This window comes from Ambystoma mexicanum, chromosome 4p, assembly GCF_040938575.1.
Source record: "Ambystoma mexicanum isolate Mex_15411 chromosome 4p, UKY_AmexF1_1, whole genome shotgun sequence".
Lineage (NCBI taxonomy): Eukaryota > Metazoa > Chordata > Amphibia > Caudata > Ambystomatidae > Ambystoma > Ambystoma mexicanum.
Genome location: NC_090927.1, coordinates 734,413,276 through 734,431,266, shown reverse-complemented (window position 1 = coordinate 734,431,266; position 17,991 = coordinate 734,413,276). Strand labels below are relative to the sequence as shown.

At 48.0% G+C, this 17,991-nt stretch overlaps 1 protein-coding gene across 1 annotated transcript in view; it reads left to right on the top strand.

Annotated features, from left to right (window-relative positions):
- The window catches only part of LOC138453436 (uncharacterized), a 270,880-nt gene that overhangs the window by 233,627 nt on the left and 19,262 nt on the right, over positions 1 to 17,991 (top strand). Inside the window, exons 6-7 of the mRNA XM_069606289.1 lie at positions 2,146 to 2,210; positions 4,549 to 4,659. Coding sequence (XP_069462390.1) covers positions 2,146 to 2,210; positions 4,549 to 4,659 — 176 coding nt within the window. The remainder of the gene's footprint in view (positions 1 to 2,145; positions 2,211 to 4,548; positions 4,660 to 17,991) is intronic.

Below are 17,991 nucleotides of genomic sequence, written 5' to 3'. Positions count from 1 at the left end.
CAAAATTCATTCATGTTTTATTTGTGTATGTGCCAGTTAAGTATTTGCTATTGGTGAGAGGTGAAGATTTGTCAAATTTGCATTGTTATGTGGCATGTCTGTACATCTTCCCCAGATCTATTATCTGAAGAATTGGTGTGATAACTTGGAGGGTAAAAGAGTGTTAAATCGTTAACTAGTGGGCTACTTAGATCAGCCGAAAAATTATGGCATTATGCAGGGTTAAACGAACTGGCAATCAACTGTGATACGACTCAACTTATCCTTTGTACCCATGGAAAGATTGCGCGACCACGAATGTATGTAAGGACAATTGAAATACAATACACCCTCTCCTATAAATACCTAGGAGTAGAGTTTGATCATAAGTAGAATTACGACTTCTGCATACAAGTATGAAAAATAAAGGCTGCCCAATTAACAGCTTTGATCTGTCAATTCACTCGCAATCAAAGTGGATATTCCTTGTGGGGGACTCGCCAATTGTATATCCAGTGCTTGGTTCCAATGATTATATACGGCCTGGAGCCATTGACTAATATGGATCTTGGATGGCTCCAGATCATAGAGGGTAAATTCTGGAGGAAGGTTTTGGGTCTCCCCCAATGTATTCCTATGGCTATCCTCAGGCTTGCGCTGGGAATACTCTCATTGAAGTCGTCAATAGTCTTGAAAAAGAGGGCCGATCTGTTCGTCAAAATTCGTAACAATACGCCAACCCTCTAATAGCATGCTTAGAGGATGACCTATGGAGAAATAAGCACCCCAAGCTGATAGCCGACATGAAGATATTATTTGAAGAAATATGCTGGACTCCTTGTTGGGGTGAAGAACACAACCATATGAAATACCATCTTGGCAGGCGCATGGATTTATGGGATTGGCACAACAATTACACACATTTGGACAGCTTAAAAAGTTACCAATTTGTTCTACATTTATGTATACATTTAAGAAGACACAAAAGTATCTAAACCTATGTCCATCAGTCAATTTAAGAAGATGTATATTACTGTTACGAATTAATCACTTACCAACTCTGACAGTAACGGCCGAGAGCAACTATTACCTAAATCTAAATGGTTCTATCGAATATGTAAGAATTGCTTGGAGCCTGAAATGGCTAAGCATATATTAACGCAATGTTTGTTGATGGGCCTGTCTATATTAAACATAATGGCGAATTTGTACATAATTTAGATCATATCAAAGATACTGAATTCTGGTACCAGTGCCTGAATACTCGAAATGTTCGCCTCCACCTTTCACTATATAGAGTATGGTCCCACGATGACCGGATCATGAATCTAGAAGTAACCGTTTGACAGTAATGTTTTCTGTATTGAACTTGACTAAGATTATGAGTGATATTGGAGGTAGTGATATTTGGAGAAAGCTGATGCTATCGATAATAACAAAGATGGTGACTAAAGGGAAAGTAATTGTCTAATTACATATCTATTTTACCCTTATATTGCTTCAGAAGGCCTGATCTGCCAAAACAACAAAACAAAAGTTCCTTCAGTTGATCTTCACTTTGGGTGTTTACCCTTCACCCTTGGATCCCCTCAGCCGGGCTCCGATCCTTTTCTCAGTTGTCAGCCTCCCTCAGTCGGTCTCAGACTGACCACTCACTGTGGACATACCGCAATCGAGTTCATACTTGTCACAATGTAATTTACTTCTTCACAGAGTGTGATTCATTTCCCTTTGCTTTTCCTTTGGCATCCCTTAGTCGGGTTCACTATCGCCTTTCAATCTCAATCAACTTATTTGTAATATTCAGAAGTCTCAATGTTTTTTTAAACAATCTCACAATGTACAGCTTTGGTCCCCCTCGTCCGGGCAAAGCAATTTGACAATTTTAAACAGAGACTTCTGAAGGGTGATCACTTCTCGCTGGGTCACTTTTTTTGCCTATGTCCAGTGCTGGCTTTAGAAAAAACACAGTTCGCACAGCGTTCCCCTTACGCGGGCGCAAACCCTATTTCATAATTCTCTCAGTCGGATTCGCTATTTCACAATCATCAAATCTTCAGCAATGTGTCAAGGACTTCGATTGTACAAGGGGTTTGGCCTTCCCTATGCCCTCTTGGTACTTGTTGTTTTTCAATAATTTTGTATTATCACATTCTCTTTTTTCAGGAGATGGGTACCAGCTGGAGGCTTTCCGATGAGCACCCACATGTCGCCGGACAACTCTATCTCTGGTAACAAGTTTGTCCACAACAAAATACCTCTGTCTATGTATCTTCTTAATGTTGCCACTGCAACCTTGAGCTTTACACAGTCCAGTCCCATATCAGGTTCTTGCGACTCACCGGCTGTGCTGAACTTGTTGGCATTTCTTTTGCTGCTGGAGTCAAGGACGGTACCATGATGGCAACCGCATCTCCCCGCCCTGTCTATCAGTGCGCAAGTGTTCCATGTACTGCTGACATTCGTCACACCATTTGCCTACTGCGATTCCCGTCTTATGTTTTTCATTGGAGGCTCTGCGGGTCTCAGTTGAAAAGAGCAAGGGCAACTCCCTCCTTGACGTCCTTTCAGGTCTTGCTGCCTTTCTCCTCCATTTTAACTGCTGTCCTGGTATAGCTGTTTCCTCGTGCATTCAGCCTTGTGTGCTCTTATGCTCCACAGTCAGGGAAAAGGGCAGTCAGGTGTGTGCAGTTGTCGGCAATTGCCTAACTCTGCCTGACCCTTGTGTTGGGACATTTCAGGTAAACGGCTCGGGTCTTAGTCCGTTGTCGCTCACGGTGTGAGAAAGTGTTCATGTAGGAAAAGGGGGGGTAGAGTTTCTACATATTCTATTTGGCAGGATGGGGGAAAGGTGTTAAAAGGAAGGGGATACCGCGTCTCACCCATCGATGTCCCACTTCCACTCCCCGAAGACCTCTCATCCAGGTGATCCTAACCTCTCACCCTGGCTTTCCAACCAATACCTGGTAACTCTCGCCCACTGCATTGCCATTTTCTGCTCAAATTTCCAGTGCTACGCTAATGAAACTGAACTAATTTTCAGGCTGCCCTCCGCCACCTCCTTTCCCTCTCTCATCTCTGATTACCTAACTGCCATTCAAGATTGGTGTGCCGCCAATGATCTCTGTCTGAATGCCAGCAAGATGGAGATCCTCCTCATAGGCACACCTTCACCATCCTTTCCCCTCACTCTCCGGCCGGCCTCCCTTGGCCCTCCTCCTAACCCCACCTGCGAGGCTAAGAAGCTCAGGGTCATCTTTGACTCCACACTTTCCTTCTCCACTCACATCTCTGATGTCTCTAAAAAGTCAAACTTCCTACTGCACCTCCTCAGGGGTACTCTGCTTTCTTCCCCTTCCCCCAGAAGCTCATGGTCTCCCAAGTTCTGGTTCTCTCTAGGGTGGACTACTGTAACAGCCTATTTCTAAATCTGCCTGCCTCTACTCTCTGCCCTCTGCAACTAATCCAGAACCGGACTGCGAGACTTGTCCTTGGCCTCAAGCCCTTGGATCGTATCTCTCCAGCTCTGAAATCTCTCCATTGGCTCCCAGTGGATGCAAGGATTAAATTCAAAACCCTCTGCATTGTCCACAAGGCTTTCTGGGGCATGGGTCCAAAATACCTTCAGCTATCCCTCTGCTAACACCTCCCCTGTGGAGCTCTTCGCTCCTCTACCTCTAACTCCCCCAGGGTCAGTAGTTTTCTTTTTACAAGAAGCAAGCTGGGGATAGATCTCTGTCTTCGGCTGGGGCCTCCCTCTGGAACAGCCTCCCTGCCACTCTAAAACTTGAGGAGAACCATCTCTGGTTCCGGAAGTACCTCAAGACCTTCCTCTTTGCTTCTGCCTTCACCCCCCAGCACCCCCCCCTCTCTCCTGCTGATCTGTTCTCTCTTGGCACTGTGCACCTGGCTACCCTTTGTCCTCTGGTCCCAGGTACCTGCTCACCCTCTGGGCCACCCCTTGCCCTGGGGTCTGTATCTCTACCCATACAGTTCCCCCCCTTTTTTTCTTCCTGCCAATTGCTGGCTGCACTAGCACTGTTTGTTGCCTTTATTATTTCTTTATTATTATTTATCTTTTTCTCCTTTGCTCCGCACCCTCCACTTCTCCCCCTTCCATGCACTTTTCACCTCCCCCTCTCCCATGCACTTGCGTGTTCTCAATGTCACTGGGCCTAGTAAGATCGTTGTTTTGTTCTCCCATGCTCCCCTCCCTTGCCTTGTCGCGCTCTGAAACACTTGTGTCCGAGTGCGATAGAAATAAAATATCAATATCAATATCCTCCCTCACTGGTCCACCCCAAGGAACTGGATCCAATAGCAACAACCGTGTCCTGGCCACCTGGATGGCAGATCCCCAGGGACTAGCGAGTGAGACACCTTCAGGTTTCTCAGACTTGCCTGGGGCAAGAAAACTTTTCTGTTGGAGTCACTGTTCTCCAGAAAATGCATTCGCTTTTGCACGCACTTTTGTTCCCATGTTTAAAATATAATGCATGAAAAGTAGCGAGATGGCTAGCATCAATGCTTCCAACATACTCTGATGCTCTGTATGCTGCGCTTTTACAGGATAGGAGGAACATTCCCCACTACAGGATACTTGTTAACAGGGCAAAGAAATCGGACCTATCTTCAGAATATGTTTCAGAGGATGAGATCGCCATTATTACAGGATTGCAGGTAAGGCATGTTTGCAGGTACACTGCAATTTACTTTTTCAGCGACTACATTCTGTAGAATAAATCCCCCCTATGAGTTATGGAGAGGAGGAGTGGATACATGGATCATCATTTACTAACCGTGTGGAATAAATAATAATTGAAGGATTTTAGACAAATGGGTATCAGCACCCTGCTGCATTCATCCATTGAATGGCTACATTTAAAAATGATGCAATGTTTCAAGGCTAATACAATTGCAGAGGGTTCAGAGTTCAGTATCGATGTACTACTTTCATGTAAAAATGACACTGTTCAGACTGGCTGTGTTTTCCTTTGCTTTTGAACTTATAGGTTAAGTTGTTCCTCATATGCTGTCCAGACATGAGATTATTTATTTATTTACAATCACCTAATTAAGAAGTGATGTTATTTTTATTTTTTTATTTGTTTGGCATTTAATTACGAACTTTTGCCAATCACAGTTACAAATCACAAATCAATTCATTTTAAATATTCCAGTTCCTTACATTTCTTTTTTTTTAAAAGTTCTCTAGAAATGTTATCAAAACACATGCCAGTCCTTCGTTTCCCCTCCCACCAGGCTTCAGCATCAAGTCCACATTTTTTAGCCAGTCGATTGTAGAAGTACAAAGTTATGTGGGATCTCAAATCGGGGCAAAACAAGATTAGATGGTTAAAGGTTTCCACTTGGGCGTTACACAGTCTCCAGTTTTCGTCTCTTAAAGTAATTCCATATCTACATAGGGTAGACTTTGTGTGTAGTATTTTTAGCCGGAACCAAAGAAACATCTGTGTTTTACGCTCTGGAATCTTTTAAGATATAATGGTGTTGTATTGGCTGACGCAGAAACCTTTTTGAGAGCGCATGCACTTTAGAATGTACTCTTTTTGATTTTCTCTCTCTCCAATCGTCAGCCCAAAGCATCCGCTTAACATGTTTAGGATTGGTAGTTAAAATGTGAACGGATAATCCTAGATTTCGAAAAATATCATTGCTTCTATTTAGCCACATCTTCAAAGACCAGTCGGGGATTGCAGCCTTATTTGCCAATTGGATCTTATATGGGGGTGGACAGTCAGGGGCGCATAGTTTGGCAAAGAGAAGCAGGGACTTCCAAACCACCCTTCCATACAAGGATAGAAGGCCAATTTCATGTCTCATCACCGCCATGGGTACCGTGTTGGATAGGCGTACAATCTGTCTCCAGAATCTACCCTCAAGACGGTCCCATATTTCCCATGACAAGCCGAGGCAGGCTCCAGCAGCGTAAGTGAGGGCAGGTGTCACTTTCGGGTTGTAAAAATGAATGATCGGCAGGAACGAGAAATTGCCATATTTCTGTCCAATCAGTATGCCATGAGCAGTTAATTGTTTGATTTTACCCTCTTAGTGCTCGTTCCATGGGGTTTTACAGGCGGTTGCACTTATTATTTCTCCTAAGTATTTTATTGACAATACCGGTCTAATTCTAGGCTTGTTCAGGATCCAACTTTGCGTTTTGGACTTTCGACCCTTACGGTTCTCCAAGATCAATATTTCATTTTTGCTGGCGTTGATTTTCAAGCCGTTCTGTTCTAAATACATTTCCAGGTTATCGAGCTTCCTCTGTAGGCCGATCGGGGTTCTATCTAAGATAACCAGATCATCGGCATACAAGAGCCATCCTGTCATGCAACCATTAATCTTAGGTGAGCATGAGGGCGAAGGGTCCATTACGTTGTGCAAGTCAATGATGAATTGGCTAAACAGTGCAGCGGCCAGGGGACAACCCTGATTTAAACCCTTAGAAGTCGCAATACACCTTGACAGCTGTTCCTCTTGGTCAAGACTGATTTGAAGTGACGTCCGTGTGTACTGGTCCTTAATTGCCAATAATAGGTCTTCTGTGCACCCCCAGGTGGTCATTTTCTCACACAATTGTTCTCTATTGATGCTATCGAAAGCCTGTTCCATATTAATACATCCTAAATAACTACTGCAATCTCCCCTTAGGGTCTTCATCTTTAGGAGAGACTGTAGTAACAAATTCACACTACAGCCCACGCCCTTGACAAAGCCAGTTTGGCGGGATCATAGGTTCCTGAGGCTTTCTCCCACTAATTCAGTCGTCTCCGGAGAACCGTAGCAAAGATTTCCTCCATGAGGCCGGGAATTGACCTCTCAGCATAATCCTTTGGAACACAATCTGGCAGAACTCGGCCCAAGCGTCTGGAGCAGTTTTCAATATTTCGTTAGTCAGACCGTCTGGTCCCGGAGCACGAGAGCTGCTAGATTTCTTTATTATTAATAAGATTTTCTCTTTATCAAAACTGGAGTACGTTGTTGAGCTATGACTGCTCCATCAAAGCAGTGCTTACGTTTAAAAAGAGCTTTGCAGCCTTTATGAAGTTGTTCTCTGAAAGAGGTCAGCACTCAATCGTACTCCACGCCCGAGTCTTCACACTCTTGCCAGGATCGTAAATCATTGCTTTGGCGTGGAATCGCTTGTGGTCTAATACAAAGTTTGTTTCTTCCGGGGGCCAGTTCAACTTGTTGGTTCCACAAGTCAACACTTGGTTTGCCTGTCATACTACATGATAAAACCGCTGGATTGTGATCGCTAGCTTGGGTGGGGAGAACTCTTATGGTTGCAACTCTTGACATTACATTCCTAAATACAAAGAAATAATCTAGGGTTGCACTCCAGTCTCCATTGTGCCAAGTTTTGGTACCTTCAAGGTCTCCCTGTACATTCCCATTCAACATGTGAAGGTGTCTAATATTGGTTTCCGTGGCCCATTGTTGAAATCAAAGTCTTTTAATTCTTAGCCCCGAGGGGACACCCCTACCATTGCACAGACTCAATTTTAGGCAGTAAATATTGAGATCGCCACAGATTATCAGCAATGTTTCGCTTATGACGGAATAGACTTCATTGATACAAGCCATCACTGTATCCACAAACTCGCAATTCCATGCTCTCAGAATTCCAATAAAGATTAAATAAAACCAGATGATAATGGCCATTATGAAATTGTGAAGTCTGAGGACTAGGATATGGATATATGGGTTTGGATCAATTACACCGTTGACCTCTAGTTTTAAGCTGTTTTTTACAGCAGGTAGTAGGCCAGAAACGGGTCTGCCCGACAGACCCTTGATGGTTTTATTGAGGTACATCGAGAAGCCGCCCAGAGAGGGGAGTTTCAAGGAGCCATGTTTCCTGCAAACATGATTCCTAGGTTGGCTATTGAGGGAGGTAGGCCCAGGAACAGATTGGAAAAGCCCCCGGTGTTCCAAGACCCTATGTCCAGCCTCCACGAGTCTTCATTCATCTGGCTCTAATCATGTTTGGTGGAGGTTAGTGCTCTGACCAACCAGTCCCATGATTGCACCTTATCAAGAGCAGTGGGTTCAGAAGGGCCCTAGGGGATTCGACGATTGGGCTCCTGCGTGGAGTTAGATCCTTCATTGGTGAAACTAAAGAGTTCCAAATCGCTGGACATAAACTTTGTTTCCCCATCTGAAGGGCCAGGCTGGACACATAAAAGCGTACGGCCAACGGCTTTTGCTCTTATGGTGGTTCTTTGATGATCAGACTGATATTTGACAGGAGTCACCATTTTGGTGGGGGATAAAGGCCTGGGAGAAACAGGTTCTTTTGTATCCAAGCCTAGGGGGCAGATGTCATCAAACGCATCCATATGCAAAGCAGATAGAGAAGCTGAAGCCATGTGCAGCAGCACTTGGTCATTTCTTCCTCATTCAGAAATTCCACGATCTTAATATAATTTGAATGTATCACTCTTTTTTTTTTTGATAACACATTTTATTGTATTTTCGGATCAACATCATAAAACATACATTCTTCTTATAAACATACAACCTGTATGACCAGTGGAACAGTCCTTGGCCAGGCAAAAAGAAAATGTGAAAGTAAGGAAGAAAAAGAAGAAAGAGGAGAAAAGGGTCTTGTGGTGTCTGTTGTTTCTCACGCTACGTGCCAGATCAGAGTACTCTTGCACAATGCACATTGTGCCCTACCGCCCATTATTCAGGTTATTGCAGTCACTGGGCCTCCTCCCACCTGTTCCATATCTTATCTGCTTTCCTCGGGCATCCCCTGGCCGCATATACTCTCCTTTCCATCGCGATGCATATGTTGACGTCCGTCACCCATTGTTCGTACTGTGGCGTGGTTTCCGAACCCCATAATTGTGCAATGTTCCTTTTAATAATCGCCGAGGCCGTCGATAAAAGCAGCTTCTCATATTTAGATGCCTCTCCCTCTTCCTCTATCCCGAGCAGGAGTAGCTTTGGGTCTCTGTGTATCGTTCTCCCCAGTACCCGTGAAAGTTCATCGCAGCATTTTTGCCAGTACTGTCTTATATGGGTGCAGTCCCATAGTATGTGAAAAAAGGTTCCCTCTTCCCTCTTGCATCGGAGACAGTGTGGGTCGGATGTCTTCCCCCAACGATATAATGCCACCCTGGGGTAGTAAATTCTATGTAGAATTTTCAGTTGTACAAGTCTAAGTCTGGCCGAAATGGCCACCTCCCGGGGGTACATGAGGGCTCCCACCCAGTCTTCTGGCTGTATGAGTCCTAGGTCCCTTTCCCACTTGCCCCTTAGGCTGTTTATTTCAGTGGTGGCAAAGGAAGTGATGGCCGCATACATGGTAGACGTTACTTTGGCCTCTATGCTTGTCTCCACTATGTTTCTTTCAAGGGGAGTGCTTTCGGCCATATCTTTAAGTGCCGGGAGATGGGCTTGTAGGGCATGTTGCATCTGTGTATATTGGAACCGTTCAGTGTCAGGGAGGTGGAACCTGGACTCTAGTGTTTCGAAGGACACCAATTTGCCCCCTTCTACGATATCACCCACCGTGCTGATATCACACTGTAACCATGTACGCCATCTCGGCAGTTTGTTTACCTCGGGTAAGTTTCTGTTGTTCCACAGGGGCTGCAGTGGAGTGATCTTCCCCTCCCATCCCAGGAACTTGTGCGTGTCTGTCCATACTCGGGCGATGTGTGAGAGCATTGTTTGTGGAGCTGAGTTACGAGACGCTTTGTAAAGGAGTTCAGTTTGTGGTCTAGCGCGTTCTCTGGCCCTCCCCAGTCTATTGTGGAGCAACGTAGTGTCCCCGTGCAGCAAGTCGTTGACCACTGCCATTTGACTAGCCCAGTAGTAGGACTGTAGGCGGGGGAGCCCTATCCCTCCCTCCCAGATGGAGCTTTGTAGAGTACCCAGCGCAATACGTGGATGTCTGTTGTTCCACAGGAGCTTCCTCAGTGTATTATCTATCTTTGTAAATTCTTCCGCCGGGACGTGTAGCGGGGCATTTTGTAGAATGTATAGGAAGCGTGGGAGAGCCATCATTTTAAACAATGCCGCTCTTCCCAGTAGGGTCAGTGGGAGGGAGACCCAGTGCCTAGCATCTTCAATGAACCTGGTCGTTATCGGGTGAAGATTATTAGCCACGTACCTGCTCAGGTCGTTAGTAACTTGTATGCCAAGGTATTTAAACTGTTCAGTTTCTAGGCGGAAGGGACAGTCAGCTGGTGGAGTGAGAGTAGTGGTGCCTATTGGGAATAGTATTGATTTGGGCCAGTTTACTCTTAGCCCGCTGAAAGTACTGTAGCTGTCTAGTATGGCTACGATCGTGGAGCAGGCCTGGTGTGGGTCTTTTAAGTAGAGAAGCAAGTCGTCCGCGCATAGGGAGACCCTATCCTCCCGCCCATCTTCCCACTGGATACCACACCAAGCCGGTGACGTTCTCAATGCCTCAGCTAGCGGTTCCACAGCCAGGGCAAATATCTTGGCGGATAATGGACATCCCTGTCTAGTTCCCTTCCCGAGCTTAAAGGTGTGCGATGGCCACCCATTCACTCTCATTTGTGCCTCGGGGGATTCATACAGGAGCTGCACCCAGCTCAGAAACTGGGGACCAAACCTCATCCGGCCCATTATTTCCCAAATTGTACACTGAGTCGAAAGCCTTTTCGAAGTCAATCGCTAGTACAGCCAGGGGGCCTCGGGTGGAGTGCGCTTTCTCTATTACAGTGTGTAGCCTGTGGATGTTCATGCGGGTCGACCGTTTCGGCATGAAACCGCACTGGTCGGGATGAATTAGTGTTGTGATGACCTTTTGTAATCGGTTAGCTAGTACTTTCGCTAGTATTTTGGTCTCACTATTGATGAGTGAGATTGGTCGGTATGAGCTACAGAGGTCCGGCGGTTTGTCTGCTTTGGGAATCACTATCACTGTGGCCTTCCGGAGATCTGCCGGTAGGCGTCCTCTCTCCTTGCACTGTAGGAACATTTGCAGTACATGGGGGGCAATCACATTTGTTCCGAGTTTGCGCCACAACTCAATCGGGAAGCCATTTGGCCCTGGTGTCTTTCCCGTCTGGAGTACTGACATGGCCGCTATCAGTTCCTCCTCTGTGATATCTTCCTCAAGTAGAGCTCGCTGCTCAGCGCTTAGAGTGGGCAGGGCTATGTCATCTAGCACCGATCTATTGATGGGCGATGTGGGTGACCTGTAAAGTTCCGTATAGTAAGCCGCGAAGCCCTCGGCTATATCGCTGTCGGTCCGTAAGGGTTCAGCTCCTTCTGATCTTAGTGCCCTGACCTGGCGGCTGCCTGTCTCACGTTTCTCTAACCATGCCAGCATTTTGCCGGCTTTATCGCCGGTCTCATATATTCTAGCTCTCGTCGTCATATGTGCCTGCCTAGCGTTATCTAACGCAATATTCTGTAAACGTTTTTGAGCAAGTGTTAGCGCCCGATTTGTTTCTGGCTGATCTAGTGCTAGGTGGTTAAGTTCGGCCTGGGTCACTTGTGCTTCGGCTTCCACCAATTTCTGTTGGTGTTTCTTACGGTGTGCAGCGGACCATGCTAGGATCTCACCCCTCAGCACTGGTTTGAGTGCCTCCCACAGGATCTCCGGATCATCTACTGATCCTGTGTTTAGCTCAAAATAGGTTTCTGTCTTTCGTTGTATTTGCTCCAGAAAGTCTGGGAAGCCCAAGTAATAGTTATTTAAGCGCCAGGAGGGGGGCGGACGTCGCCTAGCCATGTTAAGCTCAATTAGCAGGGGGGAGTGATCTGATATGCCGCACAGCAGCAGAGTTGCCTTTGTGGCCCTGTGAGCCTCCGGCCCGGGCAGGAAGAAGTAGTCTAATCGCGATGAGGCATGTGCCCCTGAGTGGAAGGAGTATTCCCTTGCGTCCGGGTGCAGGTCGCGCCACACGTCCTGTAGTCCCATGGCTGTGGTGAACGCCGCTAATTTGGTGCGAACAGTGGGATTTCTTCCTCTCAAGTGTGAGCGGTCCATCCCCACCTCCATGACTTCATTGAAGTCACCCCCAATTACTAGTAAATCTGAGTTATCACTCGGGATCAGGGGTGTAATGTCCTGTAGTAGGGTGGTGAGCAGTGTCGGCGGCGAGTAAACCCCGAGTAAAGTTATCGTCTGGTTCCATAGTGTTCCAGTAATGAGTGTGTATCTGCCGCCGGTATCTTGAGTCACCGTGTCATGGTCAGGGGTAATCGTTTATGTATTAAGATAAGCACCCCCCGGGAGCCCGTGGTGAAGCCAGCATGTATTGCAATTCTATAGTTGGTGCGTTTAAATAGGGTACATGTAGTGCCTGCTAGGTGGGTTTCTGTAAGGAAGACTACGTCTGGTGTGAGGCGATTTAGGAGTTGTGTGATAAGTCATCTCTTGATTCCTGTTCCCATCCCATTAACATTCCAGGTTAGGAGTCATAGGGTCTTGACATCAGTGTTAATGGAGGCCATCTGGTAAAGAGTGCAGGTTGCTCATCGGCTGATAGCACCATGTGCACATGCCGTTTGCGGATGGTGTTGTGGCATAGCGTTCTAGGTTTGAGCTTTGGACCCTTTTCTGAACAAAACCGTAATTGAAGAAACTTCCCATCCCCCACCCTATACTCCTTCTAACTCGAAGCATCTGTCGCCCGAACATTCAACGAAACAAGCCTCAGCTAACCGTGGCTGAGTGCGCCCGCTAACAAATGAACAAATAAACTATTCGGAGTTGTGTAGGCTCCGGTCGCACCAGAGGAGAAGGGGGGGGGCTCTCCCATCTGGACTGGCCGCTTAGCTGTGTGTCTCCTCGCGGCTAGTCCATGAACGTGGTCAGTATAAGGTTCTTGTACAGTACCTTAGGCCCGGCACGGTCAGGTCTCGAGAGTTTCTGTTCGCATCTTTTCTGGGAGTCGGTGCTTTTATCCCTGCAGTTGTGGTACGATTCCCGGTGCAGGCGGTTGTAGATCTGGCGGGTCAGGACCCGGTCGGGCGCGGGGTGCTCTGTTTCTCTGTCTGTTGCCCCTCGCTGCCTGCCAGTCTCCCTCGATATGTTGTTCCGCCCATCTCCTCGCCTCTCCGGGGTCGGTGAAGTGGACTGTTGTGCCTCGATGGTAGATTTTAAGTTGGGCAGGGAACATCAGGCCATATTTTACTTTGAGGGCTTGAAGTTGTTTTTTTAATGGATCAAACGATTGTCTAGCCTTTTGCACTTCACTGGTGTAATCTGGGAAGAATGCTATTTTGGATCCGTTATAGGTGAGGGTGCCTTTCGCCCTTGCCGGGAGATGGGCTTGTAGGGCATGTTGCATCTGTGTATATTGGAACCGTTCAGTGTCAGGGAGGTGGAACCTGGACTCTAGTGTTTCGAAGGACACCAATTTGCCCCCTTCTACGATATCACCCACCGTGCTGATATCACACTGTACCCATGTACGCCATCTCGGCAGTTTGTTTACCTCGGGTAAGTTTCTGTTGTTCCACAGGGGCTGCAGTGGAGTGATCTTCCCCTCCCATCCCAGGAACTTGTGCGTGTCTGTCCATACTCGGGCGATGTGTGAGAGCATTGTTTGTGGAGCTGAGTTACGAGACGCTTTGTAAAGGAGTTCAGTTTGTGGTCTAGCGCGTTCACTGGCCCTCCCCAGTCTATTGTGCGGCAACGTAGTGTCCCCGTGCAGCAAGTCGTTGACCACTGCCATTTGACTAGCCCAGTAGTAGGACTGTAGGCGGGGGAGCCCTATCCCTCCCTCCCAGATGGAGCGTTGTAGAGTACCCAGCGCAATACGTGGATGTCCTTTGTTCCACAGGAGCTTCCTCAGTGTATTATCTATCTTTGTAAATTCTTCCGCCGGGACGTGTAGCGGGGCATTTTGTAGAATGTATAGGAAGCGTGGGAGAGCCATCATTTTAAACAATGCCGCTCTTCCCAGTAGGGTCAGTGGGAGGGAGACCCAGTGCCTAGCATCTTCTATGAACCTGGTCGTTATCGGGTGAAGATTATTAGCCACGTACCTGCTCAGGTCGTTAGTAACTTGTATGCCAAGGTATTTAAACTGTTCAGTTTCTAGGCGGAAGGGACAGTCAGCTGGTGGAGTGAGAGTAGTGGTGGCTATTGGGAATAGTATTGATTTGGGCCAGTTTACTCTTAGCCCGCTGAAAGTACTGTAGCTGTCTAGTATGGCTACGATCGTGGAGCAGGCCTGGCGTGGGTCTTTTAAGTAGAGAAGCAAGTTGTCCGCGTATAGGGAGACCCTATCCTCCCGCCCATCTTCCCACTGGATACCACACCAAGTCGGTGACGTTCTCAATGCCTCAGCTAGCGGTTCCACAGCCAGGGCAAATATCATGGCGGATAATGGACATCCCTGTCTAGTTCCCTTCCCGAGCTTAAAGGTGTGCGATGGCCACCCATTCACTCTCATTTGTGCCTCAGGGGATTCATATAGGAGCTGCACCCAGCTCAGAAACTGGGGACCAAACCTCATCCGGCCCATTATTTCCCAAATTGCCTCCCAGTACACTGAGTCGAAAGCCTTTTCGAAGTCAATCGCTAGTACAGCCAGGGGGCCTCGGGTGGAGTGCGCTTTCTCTATTACAGTGTGTAGCCTGTGGATGTTCATGCGGGTCGACCGTTTCGGCATGAAACCGCACTGGTCGGGATGAATTAGTGTTGTGATGACCTTTTGTAATCGGTTAGATAGTACTTTCACTAGTATTTTGGTCTCACTATTGATGAGTGAGATTGGTCAGTATGAGCTACAGAGGTCCGGCGGTTTGTCTGCTTTGGGAATCACTATCACTGTGGCCTTCCGGAGATCTGCCGGTAGGCGTCCTCTCTCCTTGCACTGTAGGAACATTTGCAGTAGGTGGGGGGCAATCACATTTGTTCCGAGTTTGCGCCACAACTCAATCGGGAAGCCATTTGGCCCTGGTGTCTTTCCCATCTGGAGTTCTGACATGGCCGCTATCAGTTCCTCCTCTGTGATATCTTCCTCAAGTAGAGCTGGCTGCTCAGCGCTTAGAGTGGGCAGGGCTATGTCATCTAGCACTGATCTATTGATGGGCGATGTGGGTGACCTGTAAAGTTCCGTATAGTAAGCCGCAAAGCCCTCGGCTATATCGCTGTCGGTCCGTAAGGGTTCAGCTCCTTCTGATCTTAGCGCCCTGACCTGGCCGCTGCCTGTCTCACGTTTCTCTAACCATGCCAGCATTTTGCCGGCTTTATCGCCGGTCTCATATATTCTAGCTCTCGTCGTCATATGTGCCTGCCTAGCGTTATCTAACGCAATATTCTGTAAACGTTTTTGCGCAAGTGTTAGCGCTCGATTTGTTTCTGGCTGATCTAGTGCTAGGTGGTTAAGTTCGGCCTGGGTCACTTGTGCTTCGGCTTCCACCAATTTCTGTTGGTGTTTCTTACGGTGTGCAGCGGACCATGCTAGGATCTCACCCCTCAGCACTGGTTTGAGTGCCTCCCACAGGATCTCCGGATCATCTACTGATCCTGTGTTTAGCTCAAAATAGGTTTCTGTCTTTCGTTGTATTTGCTCCAGAAAGTCTGGGAAGCCCAAGTAATAGTTATTTAAGCGCCAGGAGGGGGGCGGACGTCGCCTAGCCATGTTAAGCTCAATTAGCAGAGGGGAGTGATCTGATATGCCGCACGGCAGCAGAGTTGCCTTTGTGGCCCTGTGAGCCTCCGGCCCGGGCAGGAAGAAGTAGTCTAATCGCGATAATGAGGCATGTGCCCCTGAGTGGAAGGAGTATTCCCTTGCGTCCGGGTGCAGGTCGCGCCACACGTCCTGCAGTCCCATGGCTGTGGTGAACGCCGCTAATTTGGTGCGAACAGTGGGATTTCTTCCTCTCAAGTGTGAGCGGTCCATCCCCACCTCCATGACTTCATTGAAGTCACCCCCAATTACTAGTAAGTCTGAGTTATCACTCGAGATCAGGGGTGTAATGTCCTGTAGTAGGGTGGTGAGCAGTGTCGGCGGCGAGTAAACCCCGAGTAAAGTTATCGTCTGGTTCCATAGTGTTCCAGTAATGAGTGTGTATCTGCCGCCGGTATCTTGAGTCACCGTGTCATGGTCAGGGGTAATCGTTTATGTATTAAGATAAGCACCCCCCGGGAGCCCGTGGTGAACCCAGCATGTATTGCAATTCTATAGTTGGTGCGTTTAAATAGGGTACATGTAGTGCCTGCTAGGTGGGTTTCTGTAAGGAAGGCTATGTCTGGTGTGAGGCGATTTAGGAGTTGTGTGATAAGTCGTCTCTTGATTCCTGTTCCCATCCCATTAACATTCCAGGTTAGGAGTCGTAGGGTCTTGACATCAGTGTTAATGGAGGCCATCTGGTAAAGAGTGCAGGTTGCTCATCGGCTGATAGCACCATGTGCACATGCCGTTTGCGGATGGTGTTGTGGCATAGTGTTCTAGGTTTGAGCTTTGGACCCTTTTCTGAACAAAACCGTAATTGAACAAACTTCCCATCCCCCACCCTATACTCCTTCTAACTCGAAGCATCTGTCGCCCGAACATTCAACGAAACAAGCCTCAGCTAACCGTGGCTGAGTGCGCCCGCTAACAAATGAACAAATAAACTATTCGGAGTTGTGTGGGCTCCGGTCGCACCAGAGGAGAAGGGGGGGGGGGCTCTCCCATCTGAACTGGCCGCTTAGCTGTTTGTCTCCTTGCGGCTAGTCCATGAACGTGGTCAGTATAAGGTTCTTGTACAGTACCTTAGGCCCGGCACGGTCAGGTCTCGAGAGTTTCTGTTCGCATCTTTTCTGGGAGTCGGTGCTTTTATCCCTGCAGTTGTGGTGCGATTCCCGGTGCAGGCGGTTGTAGATCTGGCGGGTCAGGACCCGGTCGGGCGCGGGGTGCTCTGTTTCTCTGTCTGTTGCCCCTCGCTGCCTGCCAGTCTCCCTCGATATGTTGTTCCGCCCATCTCCTCGCCTCTCCGGGGTCGGTGAAGTGGGCTGTTGTGCCTCAATGGTAGATTTTAAGTTGGGCAGGGAACATCAGGCCATATTTTACTTTGAGGGCTTGTAGTTGTTTTTTTAATGGATCAAACGATTGTCTAGCCTTTTGCACTTCCCTGGTGTAATCTGGGAAGAATGCTATTTTGGATCTGTTATAGGTGAGGGTGCCTTTCGCCCTTGCGGACTGGATCAGCGCATCGCGATCACGATAGTTCAAAAGTTTGGCGATCACTGTGCGAGGCGGGGCGCCCGGAATTGGACGACCCGTCGGCACTCGGTGGGCTCATTCAATGGAAAAGAAATTGGAGAATGTATTGTCTTCAAACATGTCTGTAAGCCACTGTTCCAGAAACAGCTCCATATGTGGGCCTTCCGCTTTTTCCGGCAGCCCCAGGATCCTTACGTTATTTCGCCTGGATCTGCCCTCACTCTCATCCACCTGTTCCTCCATGGTTTTCAATCGTGTTGTAACTCTAGCCAACTGCTGTTCTATGTTCCTTATTCCATCCTCCGCACCCGAAATACGTTGTTCTGCCTCGCCGGTGCGCGATGTCAGCTTCTGGAGGTCATGTCGCAGGAGGGAAGCGTCCATGCTGATGCCGTCCATTTTCTGCTCCATGGAAGCACGCGAGTCGGCTATGGCCGCCATGATGTCCTTTAGGGAGATCGTGCCCTCTGTTTCCGCCATGGCGTCCGTTTGGTCATGCACTTGTTCTGGTTGGCCGTTAGTTGTTGGCGTAGTAAATTGATCAATCCTGCTCTGGGATATCAATCTTCTGGATTTGTCTTTGCCCATGCCGGATGCCGATATGTATTGCAGTCCAGACTGCTGTAAAAGGGTGGCGGCAACACTTTCCACCGGTCTCGGCACTGGGGTAGTTCTCTATGCTCCACTCGGCAGGGCCTTTTCTCCTCGTTCGCCGCGGTGTGTGGCGGGCAACCAGTTCACCTCCTCGACCAGTTCTCGGGCTCCTCTCCACTGGCCCTGGCCCTGTCGTGCCGCTCGGGGCGTGCGGTAAGAGTCTCGCCCTCGTCGTCCA